Below are 14,475 nucleotides of genomic sequence, written 5' to 3' on the forward strand. Positions count from 1 at the left end.
GATCTATAGATTTTTATATATTAATGGAATCAAGCAATATGAGGTTATTGCAGGAAAGTGGGCCTGAGCTAAATCCAATGAGCTGATCCATATTCTCAGTGCATGACGAACAAGCGTAAGGCCTGTACCTGCTATTTCATATTTCAGTTCTGCATTAATTTTTCAGGCACATTATAGAATCCTTTTCTTTCAAGATATATCATGATGTTGGTTTTATTTCATGTTGTAATATTGCTTTAAGGCAACATTGATAGATATAATATATATTGGTGTTTCTTTTTTTTTTATCATCTAGACTGCTCACTTAGACTCTATGGATCCTCTTGTACAGGATTTGGCTTTAGAGATTCTGACCTTAACATTGATATTCAATTTCCAGTTTATGTAAGTTATTATAGATTGTATACATAGTTGATGTAAAGTATTTTATTCAATCAGATTTTAAGGATAATTGTTACAATTGAGATAGTTAAACTGAACATTGTTTATCTTTCTGAATACTAAATACTCTCTTCATTTTTTAAAAAATGCACATAATTTCTGATCTGCCCTTCATTTGATATGCTTTGTAAATTATTACTAAGTCATGTTTTCTCTGCCACCATTATCTGTTGAATGCTGTTGCAGATTCTGACTGCATAGACTTGTTTAATAGTTAGCCACAGGGCCCTTTCTTCAGAAACATTATTAACATTGTATCAAACCTTCTGAAACCTTTCACACCTGCTCCTCACACCTCACCCGTATGTTCAATTACTTTGGTGGACCTGCTTAAAATCCCTTAAAAATAATTCTGCCAGATTCAAACTGGGTCACAAAACTAGATTAGCCTATATTATAATTCAACAAAAACTGGCGTTAGAATATTGGAATAAACTTAAAGATTGAATTGTTTACTTTTGATATATCTGTTAACCAGTAAATCTGAAAAAAATGTAATATATAATCATAAATGTATAGGGCAGTGTATCAGAAACTCTTATTAAAGTTATGGTTGCAAACGGTTGACCTTGGAAAGGTGGAAAAATATTGCATTTTTAAAAATGTAAACAGATGAAAGCATGTTTTATTTTAAAGCAGTATAAATGAAGTCACTGTTTGATAAATTACATGTATCTTTTTTTGTTCTTCAGATGAATCAACCAGATGTGCTATTGCTAGTTCAGGAAAGCCTCAAGAATAGCAGTAAGTTTTTCAAACAATATGGGAGCATATTATTTTTATATGCATAATTTGACCGTCATTGAGAATTAACTACTTAATCCAGAATGGTGTTCCATACAACAGCTGAATAAAATAGTAGAAAAATAACTAACTTCCAATTGTGTATATCAGTTTGAATTCAATTTTTGAATTGTTTTTACTTATCTTCTGTTTTAGAGCGGGCATGGGGGCTCCTGTGATATTCCCTGGCCTTTGAAGAGCTTGATACACACAAATTAAGATGCACAATATGGGTGATACAGTGAACATAACTAGTAGTGCTGCTGCCACACAACTCTCAGCAACTCGGGCTCAGACCTATAATGCCTTCTGTGTGGAGTGCATGTTCTTCTTTTGACCACATCTCCTTCCCACCACATCCTAAAAATGTGCACGTTGGCAGGTTAATAGGTCTGAAAATGGCCTCTACGGTGCAGATGAGTGTTGGATGAAATCTTTGGTGTGTAGGGAGAGTTATAGGAATATGGGGAGAATAAAATAGGTTAGTGTGGACTCAGTGCACCGAAGGGCTTGCTTCTGTGCTGTATCTCTAATATGAATCAAAATGACCATATAGAGACGCAAAAGTTTTTGAAACAATGTGGGCACATTTCATTATATATTTGTCCTTTTCAGCCTGTGCTCTTCTAGGTCAAAACCAGAATTGCTGAGGCTGAAATCTTGCAAATCCCAACCAGGCTCATTTTTACAAAAAATATATATTTGTGCTCCATTAAATCACAAATAGGAGCTCAAAGGTTTTAGGATGATTATTGCCCACTGAAAACGACTGACCATATTTATAGATTGACGACATACCTAGTTATGCTGATCTGCCTCACCAATATAAGGATTTGTAACTGTGCCTGAGGGATCTACATTTTGAATGCCAGAATAGCTCGGAGCAGATGTATTGTTCAGGTTAGTTCAGTTTTAGATTTATTCAAATGTATCAACTCCCTCACCTCATCATTGGTGAGCAGAAAGAACTGTAGATAGAAAGACAGAAGAATTGTTAAATAGATTTTTTTGCTCTTCCCAAATTTATTCAGTTTCTTTCATTGGTGTTGAGGCGGAGTTCCATGCCAGAGTGCCTGTCATACTATGCAGAGACGAGCAAAGGTGTGTGGTGCTTTTTCTTAATCTGAATGCAATTGCAGTAATTATGTAATCTATATACTAAAACTCTTGTTTGTTTGTTCCTGAACTACAGCCAAAATGGTATATAATAGCACGACAATTTTAGGCCCACCTTACTCCCTTTGGTGCTAATGGAAAAAGTTTCATTGAAATTGGTGTTATGTTTTTAAAGTTATTCACATTTTAAAGTTTAAATCTATCTCCTAGAGAGGGATGGGGGGGGAGGGAAGGAAGAGGAGGGAGGGGGGTAAGGGGGTTGAGGGAGATGGAGTGGGGGGAGTGGAGGGGAAGGGGAGTGGAGGGAGGGGTGGGGGGGGGATAAGGGGGGTGCATTGGGGGGGAGGGAGAGGGGGTGGAGGGTGGGGAGAGAGGGGAAGGAGGGAAGGAGAGGGTGCTGCACCAATGCAAGAGAGGTTTGGGCCCAATGGGTTCACTTGGTCTAGTGTGAAATTAAATGTTTACAAAAGATAAACCATTGAGTGCTAATTAGTTTGGCACTGTATATTACAATACACCAATATCAAGCTTAATTTATTTCCGTAATATTTTGAAGTATTTATTTTATCTTTTTCATTCCTCGCTTTCCTATATTGTAATTTACCAATTTTGAGTTGGTATGCAGGAATATTTCCAAGGGGCAGTTGCTATGACCTGAGTTATCAGTATATCTAACATTTCCATTGTCTGGCAGATGAATATCCATTCATAAATAGAGACTGGTTATCTAAGTTTATTGTGTTACAATATTAAATAAGTAAAGAAATTGTACTCTGTACCGACAATATGTTTGTATTATTTGCATCCTTTTCTGAGCTAAAACTAGTCATTAGATAAAATTGTCCTTTGTGAACTTCACTGACTTTTTTACTGGAGGAGCCTCTGCATATTAATAGATCCTAATTGCTTCTATCTGGCATGTTGTGAGACAGTGTGGAAGTCTGAGTCCTCAATTGCACAGAGCTAACATTCAAAATAATGACAATGTAGCCCTGTGCTACAATGAACACACCTGCCAATCAAGACCACCACTCCAGTGGGACAGAAGCAAATTGAAATGATAGACTTCGTTCATGGGTTCTTCCATGAATGCCAACTTCCTTGAATGGCTTATTACAAAATTCTCAATCAACCTGCAGCAAGTAAACATGCAAGGCAAAGTGTTCCTGAAATATTGATACATCTGTTTTTTTTATTTTGAAAATTAATTTGAATATTTTTCTACAAGTAGATCAGTTTTATGTTCGTTTTTCTCAAAGAAAAAAGCTATGTTCTCAGTCTATGAATTTATTTGAGAGCACTGTACAGTTGTGAATTAACCTGCATGATTTTGTAATCTTCTCCCCATGCTCCCTTTCAGCGGCCTTTTATGTAAAGTAAGTGCAGGCAATGAAAATGCATGGCTCACAACTTGTCATTTAGCTGCCTTGGCAAAGTTCGAACCTTCTCTTACTCCATTGGTTATTGCCCTTAGATCTTGGGGAAAGGTAAGATTTTTTTTTTCTGGACTAAAATAGTCGTTTGTTTAGTACAAGTTTAATTGTCAGTATTCACTATTTTTTCCTCCAACATTATTTTGACAACTGCTTTTCCTTAAAGTTTAGATTGCTTTCAACTTATTCAAGGAGTTATCGAATTTTACAGCATGGAGATGAGCATTTTGGCCCACCTTGTCCCTGTTGATCTAAATGTCCTATTTTCCCATGTATGCCCCATATTCTTCTGAACCTTTGAACCTGTTCAAATGTCTTTTAAATGTTGTAATTGTACCTGCTTGCTTCTTCTTGCAGCTTGTTCATTATACTCACCTCTCACTATGGAAAAAGTTGCACCTGGGGTCCCTTTTAAATCTTTCCCCTCTTACCTTAAATCTATGCCCTCTAAGTTTAGACTTGTCTATCCTGGATAAAAGACTACCATCCACTATCTATGTCCATCATGATTTTATATGTCTTGTATAAAGTCATCCCTCGGCCTCTTACGCTCCAGGGAAACAATGTCATATCCTGCCTCTCCTTAAATTCTTTCCTGGTAACATCCTTGCAAATCTTTTTTGTAGCCATTTCAGCTTAAAAATAGCTGGACGACCACATCAGCAGTGCACAGTACTCCCAAGTGTTGTCTTGCCAATGATTTGTAACATGCATACCACCTCCTGTACTCAGTGCCTTGCCTGACAAAAGCAAGCATGCCCAATGCCGCCTTCACGTTCCTGTCTGCCTGAGTCGCCACTTTCAGGGAACTAGTTCTTCCTGTTCTACAATGCTGTCCCGGATACTACCATTTACTGTACAAGATTGATTTAATTTACCAAAGTGCCGCACCTTATACTTTACCAAGTTATATTCCACCTGCCATTCCTTGTCCCACTTCCCCAGTTCATCTAATCTTCTTGTAATCATAACCACCTTCACTGACACCAGATTTTGGTGTCATCTGCATCTTATTGACCGTGTTAACAATATTGTCATTCAAATTGTTAATATAGGTGACAAACAACAGTATTCTCAGCACCATGCCCAGTGGTGGGACAATACTGGTTACAAACCTTCAATTTGAAAAACAACCCTTCACTACCACCCTCTGGCTCTTTCATAAACCTTGATAAAGTCCATGCAGAAATATCTATTGCCCTCCTCTCATCAGTCCTCTGTATCATCTCTTCAAGAAAACAAATCAAATTTGTGACACCTTATTTTTAATAAAACACTTAATTTCATGTATGAATTTTTCTGCTACAAGATACAAAATGATCGATCCAATTAAATGAAATTTGAGATTTAAAACAAAATAATGCTCCCCGTTGTTAAGAACAATACTGACTTCCCCGGGATGACGAATGCCCGACTTATGGGCATGGGTACATGCAAAGAAGCTTTCATAATATTATTAAATCAAAAAGTACAATATACGTGATAAGTTGGTTCCTATAAATAGCAAAACTGGTTTCCTCTGACTCTCCAATGTTAGTAATTGTCAATGGGGGGGGGGCAGAATGTCAAGTACCTAATTTTGCAAAATATGTGCAACAAGGATTTAGGCCAGAAAGTGAATGGTCAAGAAATAATAGACGGATAAATATGAGATTATTGATTTTGTAAAGAAGAATAGCAAATCAGTTTTATTTTTTAATACATTTGGAAAATGCATTTGTTTGGATATGGTGAACCTTGCATTTCAAGCACGATAACGTATGAATTACATTAAGGTATTAATTAGTTAACGTATGAATTACAGCAAAGAGAAAGGCAAATGGCATGCATGCATTGTGAATCTTTCAAATTTTGACGTCCAGTGACTGGGGGATAGAATGTTTTTTTGCTGTAAATCTTGCAATTAAGGTGAAGATGACCATTAAGTTCATGTTTACAAACAATTATTGTTTGGTGAATATATGATTAGTATAATTGGATGCTTGATTGTCGGGTGGTCTCAGTAGATCGAAGGGCCAATTTCATGTCATTTTTCTCTGCAACATTACAGCTGGTTTTAAATTATCCAAATTTTTGCTTTTGTTGCTCGGGTAAAACCTTTTCCAATGTTCAACTAAATTTTTTTTTCCTCTGCGTGTTGCATATATAGCACCCGGGAATTTTTTTTTATTGCATAATGAAAAATGTATGTGCAGTAAACGGAGGTGGGTTGGTTATCAAGTTTGTAGATGACACCAAGATTGCTGGGATCGTGAACAATGAGGAAGGTTGTCAAAGTGTACAGAGCAGCTTCAGAAATGGATGGAGAAATGGCAGATGGACTTTAATCTGAGCAAGTGTGAGGTGTTGCACTTCGAGAGGTCGATGTAAAGGGAAAGTAGACCATTAATGGCATGATCTTGATGTACAAAGGGATCTTTGGGTCCGTCCCCAACTCCTTAAAAGTGGCAACACAAGTAGATAGAATAGTAAAAAAGGGATATGGTATGCTTGCCTTCAACGGTCGAGGCATTGATTATAAGAGTCAGGAAGTCATGATGCAGGTTTATAGAAACATAGAAAAATAGGTGCAGGAAAAGGCCATTCAGCCCTTCGAGCCAGTACAGCCATTCAATATGATCATGGCTGATCATCTAAAATCAGTACTCCGTTCCTTGATTCCTTCAGCCCTAAGAGCTAAATCTAACTCTCTTTTTGAAAACATCCAGTGAATTGGCCTCCACTGTCTTCTGTAGCAGAAAATTCCACAGGTTCACAATTCTCTGGGTGAAGAAGTTTTTCCTCATCTCAGTCCTAAATGGCCTACCCCTTATTCTTAATAGGACTTTGGCCACATTTGGAGTATTACTTGTGGTTCTGGTCGCCCCATTACAAGAAGGATGTGGAGGCTTTGGAAAGGGTGCAAAGGAGGTTTGCCACAATAATGCCTGGATTAGGAGGTATAAGCTACAGGGAGAGGTTAATCAGAATTGGATTGGACTGTGGGGAGACCCAAGGGAAGTATATGAAATTATGAGCGGCATAGATCGGGTAGACAGGACCGTTTTTTCCCCCAGGTGGAAAAAGCAAAGCTTTAAGGTGAGAGGGGCAAAGTTTAAAGGAGATGTGCGAGGCAAGTTTTTCTACACTGAGGGTGGTGAGTGCCTGGAACCTGTTGTCAGGGTTGGTGGTTGAGGCAAATATTTTAGTGGCATTTAAGAACCTTTCAGACAGGCACATAAATATGGAGGGATATGGATTAAATGCAGGCAGATAAGGTCTTGGCATCATATTTCGCAGACTGTGAAAGTTGTTTGCATAAAATAATTGAAGGATGATTGTTTTACAAGGTTACACGTGAAAATAAATAGCGTGAAACTTTCAAAGAACAGCGCAAGCATGATGGGCTGTACATTCCCATTTTGCATTATTTAAATGTTTCTATGATAATCTATGAACTTGTTTTTAAATCCAACCAATCTCTTGATGTTTTCAGCTTTGTCACATTGATAGCCCAGAGGAAGGAGGGTTGCCACCCTATGCTTTTGCTATAATGGTAATATTCTTTCTTCAACAAAGGAGTGAATGTGTGCTACCCGTGTATCTTGGATTATGGGTAAGATTTTCTATTTGCTCTTCTGGTGAATCAACCTAATTGCATGAAACATTTGAGATGTAGAAGTACAGTAAACCCTCACGATTACAGAGCTCTATATAATGGATTTAGATTTTAGCAGACTGAAGCATCTGTTCATGGTGGCGGTTGGCAGGCGGCGCGTAGTGCAGCAGAAGGGCGGCGGTGAGAGGGCGAGCGGTAAAACACTCTTGAAGAGCGTTGCATTAGGCATGGGTTTGCAGTGGTTGTCATAAAGTGAGGTCCCGTCGTGTTGGATATAAACCCGGCGCATACCACAGCACCGACATGGTCCTGGCAGTGCATGTCTTGGTTGCCTGGTAACAGCACGAGGCTCCCACTGCACCACCCTCCACTTCCACCAGGTTACTCAATGAGCTCCCGCCACGTGGCGTGCTTCCGGTTGCGGGAGTGGAGCGAGCAAACAGCATGAAGGCGATGTGACTTCCGAGCCTGTCCCTGGCCTGCCACATGTGGGCTGGGGGCTCTGTGGCTCCCTGGCCTGTGAATTCTTGCTAGTTTAACCCCCAAATTTCTCCCCCCCCCCCCCCCACTCTGGCACAGTGTTTCTTCCCCTTGGGTTAAACTTAATATTTACCTCCCTTATCCAGTTATAGCAGACAATCGGCAACAACGGACACCGTCCCTGCCCTGCCCCCACCGTTATTTTGAGGTTTTATCGTAGTGTTTTTTTTTTGCCTGACCTGCTTCATTTTGTCATAGAGAGACTATTTTAAGAGTAGTATAAATTTATTTGATCAGTGAAGTCATCATTGTGTAGTATAAGAAAATAACTGCAGATGCTGGTATAAATCGAAGGTATTTATTCACAAAATGCTGGAGTAACTCAGCAGGTCAGCCAGCATCTCGGGAGGGAAGGAATGGGTGACGTTTCAGGTCGAGACCCTTCTTCAGACTGATGTCAGGGGGGCGGGACAAAGGAAGGATATAGGTGAAGTCATCATTGTGTAGGATAGCTTTGCTTAAAGTTGAGGTCTTGTCAATATGTTTATCAAGATGGTATAATCTGTGTTTTAAAAAAAAACAAGAAACTGATCCAGTGGCACTTTAATTTGGGCATTCTTTATTATTGTGCATTCATGATTTTTTGGTAAATAAAAAAACAATGTTTTTTTAACCAGAAATCACCTATTTTTTTTTGTAAAGATTGAAGGATTTTTGGTGGACAACTTGGCCAACTTCAGTCTTAAAGGGGTAGAAAACAATGAGGTCATTTGGGAATACAAACCAAGTGAGGAAGATGTTTCTTTTGGAGGAAAGGTAGGTTTTCTCAGCATGGATAGATTTTATTGATTTTTATCTTGGTAACCGATCAAAATAGAATAATTTATAAACTATTTTTCCTTTGTAGGTTCCACTCGTTTTTGATAAAAATCAACAAAGTACTGTGCCTGTGGGACAGCTGTGGGTTGAACTACTTCGATTTTATGCAATTGAATTTTCAGTGACTTATTTCGTTATTAACATACGAACCAGAGAGCCACTTTCTCGGGAAGCTAAAGAATGGCCCAAAAGGAGAATTGCTGTGGAAGGTCTGCATTGAACTATCGTTTTTGAAATTCATTATGAGCCATTGTGGTTCTTCCTGCCCCACACCATCCCCTGTCCTGATCTCTCCCCCCTGCTGTAATTAGTCAATGAATTGGGTGCGCTTTCAAGCATTTTGCAAAAACAAATTTCTAATTACATTTACGTCTCCAAGGTAATTTATGGCTTTGTGCAAAAGAAAGTAGATTGGTAATAGTGGTACTTTAATGTGCATTATTGTAAGCGCAGTCCTTGTCTGGTGGCATTGAAAATATAACCGTAAGTAGCTTTTCTAAAATATTGATAGTCCTTATTTTCTACGCTCTGCCAGAGTAGGCAGAAACATGCCATTTGGAGTTTTACCTCCTCTGTACGATATTTCTAATCTGCAATTTAATTTAAAATATTTGCCATTCCCCCTACATTCTCATGGCCGTGGTTATCAGAAATATGTTACATTTTGATTTTTTTTAAAAATTACCATACTAGTGTTGCGACAGCAAATGTGTGTGGGAGGAGAGCACCAGGAAAGGCGCAGTCCCTTCAAAGAAATGACTGGTGATGATCTCACCCAGATTCTCGTAAAGAACGCTGGTTCCGTCCTGGGGCGGAATTGGATTCATGGGAGGTGGAGGGGAGGATGCTCCTCAAACTGTGGAGCATCTTGGACAATACAGTTCAATCACACACTAGTCAACCTGAGAAGTACCTTCAGCAACAGACTGGTTCCACCAAGATGCAGTACAGAACGCCACAGGAGATCCTTCTTCCCTGTGGCTATCAAACTGAACAGCTCCTCCCCCATCTGTCGTGGGGTAGACTGACCTTCCTTTCCCCCCCCCCCCCCCACCCCCCAAATCTTTGCACATCCCCAATCCTTTCCACTCATCACTTTAATATGACGTTTCATGTATCTTGTGTTTTATGACTGTTGGCAGATCAATTTCCCTCCTGGAATAAATAAAGCTGTACCGTATCATTACCCTGATACCTCGAGGCATATGGTGGGGACGACGACACTGCAGAGACAGAAAACTTGAGCCAAGAATTCTACACCTCCCACAATCTGATAAGGGGCCCAGCTGGTTTTGGGCTATGGTCCCAGTTGTGCTGCCCAATTCTAGGCAGTCATGCAAACCTGAGAATCTTTTTCAATTTGTAGTTATGTTAAATGTTTATGATGAACTAATGTTACCAGGCTGAATTGTGATTTAGCAAAAAAGACTGGAAAAAGCAACCTGAAAATAAATCAGTCTCAGTAATAGAGGCTTTCACTGGGCATTAGACCAAATATAGCCAAGCATAAAAGGAGGAGCAGCCAAATCTAGACCCTATCAATGTTGAGAAACACATAGAGAAGGGTAAGAAAAAAAGGAAAGTTTGTGATGAATACCTAGAATTCAATGTTGCAAAAATCCAGGGAAAGAAAACGAGGAAGGCACAATGAGTGCACAAAGATATTGATGGGTAAAATTAAGAGAAATCTTGTTTTTTTTAAGTGAAAGTATAGTGGTCCATTTGGAGACCCAAATTGGTAGCCTGACTGTGAAGTTATAAGGCGTTCATAGAGTGATACAGTGTGGAAACAGGCCCTTCGGTCCAACTTCCCCCCAACATGTCCCAGCAACACTAGTCCCACCTGCCTACGTTTGGTCCATTCCCTCCACACCTGTCCTATCCATGTACCTGATTCATTGTTTCTTAAATGTTGGGATAATCTCAGCCTGAACTGCCTCTTCTGGCAGCATGTTCCATACACCCACCACCCTTTGTGTGCAAAATGTTACCCCTCAGATTCTTATTAAATCTTTTCCCCTTCTCCGTAAACCTATGTCCTCTGGTATTCGATTCACCTACTCTGGGCAAGAGACTCTGTGCATCTACTGATCTATTCCTCTCATGATTTTATACACCTCTATAAAATCACCCCTCATTCTCCTGCACTGCAAGGAATAGAGTCCCAGCCTGCTCAACCTCTCCCTCTAGCTCAGACCCTCTAGTCCTGGCAACATCCTTGTAAATCTTCTCTGTACCCATTCCAACTTGAATTCTGAATGAGTACTCACTAGCACATTTTTGTATCTGTATCACATTATTCATTGTTGATTGATATCCTTTATGTAAGTGATGGTGTTCATCAACATCTCATCTGTGCCTTCAGTGATTTAGGTAGTTAGAGACTGGGTTTCTTGGTTTGACAATTGCTTAAAATCTATGATAAGAAAAGCAAATGTTTACAGCTTTGTCTTCAAGGCATTAGGCTTACGGTTATCTTGGAACTGAATAAGAGACTTGGAAGATAGTAATGGAGATGGTTTAATATCCAGTCTCTTGTATAGAAAATTGTGGAAATATTTGGTCTGTTCAGGAGCATTACTAATTAGGTACTTTCAAAGGTCAAAGGTTTCAAAGGTCTTTTATTGTCACATGTACCAATTAAGGTACAGTGATATGCGAATTACCATGCAGCTACACGAAAAAAAAGCAACAAGACACACAACTACATAAAAGTTAACATAAACATTCACCACAGTGGATCCCCCACATTCCTCACTGTGATGGAAGGCAAAAAAGTCCAATCTACTTCCTCTTTTATTCTCCCGCGGTCGGGGCAGTCGAACTATCCATCGGGGCGAAGCTTCCGCATCGGGGCGGTCGAAACTCCTGCGTTGGGACGGTCGAAACTCCCGTGGCTTGGAGTTCCCAAAGTCGGTCTCTGACCAGAGACCGTGGGCTCCGTGATGTTATTTTGAGATTAAGAAAGATACAAAGTTTAGATTTTTAAATCTGCTGGAAATGTATTTTCAATCTATGAAAACATTAATTATGTACCTTTTTCTCCAGATCCATACTCTGTGAAGAGAAATGTTGCACGAACGTTAAGTAGTCAAATTGTTTTTGACTATCTCGTTCATTGTTTACGAGCAACATACAAGTACTTTGCGTTGCCCAGATACAAGTCAGCAAAATTCAACAAAAGAAGCAATGAAAAAGCTGATTCTAAAACAGCATCTACGGTTGTATCCGGTCAGCAGGAATTGCCTGACCGTTGCACGTCAAGCGCACTGCGATCAGAGACAACGTCTACCAATTCAGCGGAAATTCCTGATGGAGAATGGCAACAGATCCACAATGCTGCTGCTGCATGTAATGATGGTGAAAAACTATCTTCTGAAAAACCCTACAGAAACTTGGAAAAGTTACAAGAATGTGGGAGTAAAAGCTTCAAAGAGGAAGAGCTGATATCTGATATGCAAAAGTGCGGAATTACTGGAGACGACTTGCCCGAGGATGATGAAAATCAACCAGAAAGTGAAGATAAAGATGATAATGATCTTTTGGAAAGTGGCAATGTTGAAGAACTGTTTAATATGTCTGGGCAGCAGAAAAACACTTCAACAATTGCCGGCAAGATATTAAATGAAAGCAAATTTATGCAATCAATAGAAGCAGATAATGAGACCTCCAGTGATGATGAAATGAACTCTTGTGTGAACCGCATGAATTGTTACAGAGATCGCTTTAATTCAGAAAATCTTTCAGACACTGATAATTTTCTGAATCCTCAGAATATAGAGAGTGATGATGTTGATATTGATGATTCTAATCAACTGGAAATGAAAAATGATGAAATCATGTTAACTGAAGTTAGAGAAAGTTCTGACAGTATGGATGAACTGCACAATTTCCCTAAGAAGACAACACAGCACCAGAAAAGGCCACTAAACAGAAATGAAGACTATGAGGAAGAAGATGACATTGATGATGACGATGATGACTTGGATCTGAATATCACACCTCGAGTTCATCTTGACAGTCTCACAGCTGAAGACGAATTTGAGAATATATCCACAGAGTCTAGTGAGGAGGATAACCCGTCTGATGAAGATGGAATAATTGATGATGAATTGATACACTGGAAAGAACATACTCTGGAAAGCCTAAGTGATGTGACTTCTCAGACGATCACACGTTCTCCAAGCAAGAAACAAAAACAAGTTCAAAATGAAATAAATAAGGAAGTTACTGTTGGAGAAACTGACCCTACATTACTTGGATGTGAATCACGATCGAGTGATGACAACCTGTATTATGTGTTCAGTAAAGCAGCTTTTACAAAGGGCAAGGTAATGCCACCTACAGAATTTTGTGGTTCTCAAAACTGCTGCATTTTGATCACATTGGAAACTATTTAACAGAATGGCTAGAACATGGAAAATAAGCTGCAAAACTTTCACAATTTGGTTAAGCTCGTTGGAATCAGCTGTTGAATATTAAATAACATTAGTGTATGTGTATAGTATTTATTGTGTAAAATTACTATCACATTTTTCCTAAATAGGCTTCCATAATTGTATGCAGTTTATGCAAGCGAGAAGGCCACTTAAAACATGATTGTCCAGAGGACTTCAAAAAAGTTGATCTTGAGCCATTGCCACAAATGACACCAAAATTCCTGGAAGAACTTGACAGAGTCTGTATTCAATGTTACTGTAAGTATATAATCTTTTGTTTATTTTCCTTTTTTCAGTGTAATAAAGGCCGTCGAGTCCATACATCTCCCAGAATAATCTCTCCACATCCCTGTCTATATCTCTCGTTTCCTTTATCTCTAACCAGTCTGAAGAAGGGTCTTGACCCAAAACGTCACCCATTCCTTCTCTCCAGAGGTGCTGCCTGTCCCACTGAGTTACTCCAGCTTTTTGTGTCTATCCCGGAATAATCTAATCCCCCCCCCCCCCCCCCCCAATTGTTTCCCTTAATCTCTCAGAAATTGTCCATTAACAACCATGTTTTTCCCCTTTCTCTTACCAGAATTTTCTACGGCCTATCTGTGATGGGGCAATAATATGCAATGCTACTGTGCTGCCTTGACATTTTAGTTCAGAGATACAGCACGGAAACAGGCCCTTCGGCCTACCGACATTTTCTATTATCACCTTCCTCCAAAAAAAGCTAGCCTAATGCAGCAGATACAGTTTACACCTTCAATCTCTAGTCTGAAATATAACTTAGTTAGTCACCCATTCCTGTTCCATTTCATTTTAAGGATTAAAAGTGCTCAGAAGAGATAATCAATTTCTCCATTTTTTTCTTTTCTTTGCTTTCTTATCATTTGGCTTTCTATGACATTTGAGATAAAACAGATGAAAACAAATTTTTACCACTTTTTTGATAAAATTGTTTTTGTTCCCAGTCAATTTGTTATCTTCATCTTTATGTAACAAATGAAGCTCTAAAGTATGTGCAGGAACACGCAAATCCAAGTTCACGTGTACATAAATTCTTCGAAATGCAATGGCATGATGAGGGAGTTTTTCATAAAGCATGTATGATGTTTGTCCTCTTAAATTGAGGAATAAGTCTATAAAAACATTAATGTCGAAGCTGTGCAAAAGCACTATTTAGCCGTGACTTGGGCATTATGTCCAATAAAAGACACAAAGCGCCAGAGTAACTCGGAGGGTCGGGCAGCATTTCTGGAGAACATGATTAGGCGATGTTTTGGGTTGGGGCCTTTCTTCCAACTGATTGTGGTGG

At 39.2% G+C, this 14,475-nt stretch overlaps 1 protein-coding gene across 2 annotated transcripts in view; it reads left to right on the forward strand.

Annotated features, from left to right (window-relative positions):
- LOC144592012 (terminal uridylyltransferase 7-like) overlaps window positions 1–14,475 on the forward strand; it is a 78,005-nt gene that overhangs the window by 30,295 nt on the left and 33,235 nt on the right. For both annotated transcript variants that reach the window (XM_078396166.1, XM_078396167.1), the window contains exons 6-14: window positions 296–384; window positions 1,134–1,185; window positions 2,256–2,325; window positions 3,701–3,827; window positions 7,249–7,368; window positions 8,554–8,667; window positions 8,759–8,939; window positions 11,779–13,061; window positions 13,277–13,427. In XM_078396166.1, the coding sequence (XP_078252292.1) occupies window positions 296–384; window positions 1,134–1,185; window positions 2,256–2,325; window positions 3,701–3,827; window positions 7,249–7,368; window positions 8,554–8,667; window positions 8,759–8,939; window positions 11,779–13,061; window positions 13,277–13,427 (2,187 nt within the window). The remainder of the gene's footprint in view (window positions 1–295; window positions 385–1,133; window positions 1,186–2,255; window positions 2,326–3,700; window positions 3,828–7,248; window positions 7,369–8,553; window positions 8,668–8,758; window positions 8,940–11,778; window positions 13,062–13,276; window positions 13,428–14,475) is intronic.

The sequence above is a fragment of the Rhinoraja longicauda genome, chromosome 3 (assembly GCF_053455715.1).
Source record: "Rhinoraja longicauda isolate Sanriku21f chromosome 3, sRhiLon1.1, whole genome shotgun sequence".
Classification (NCBI taxonomy): Eukaryota; Metazoa; Chordata; class Chondrichthyes; order Rajiformes; family Arhynchobatidae; genus Rhinoraja; species Rhinoraja longicauda.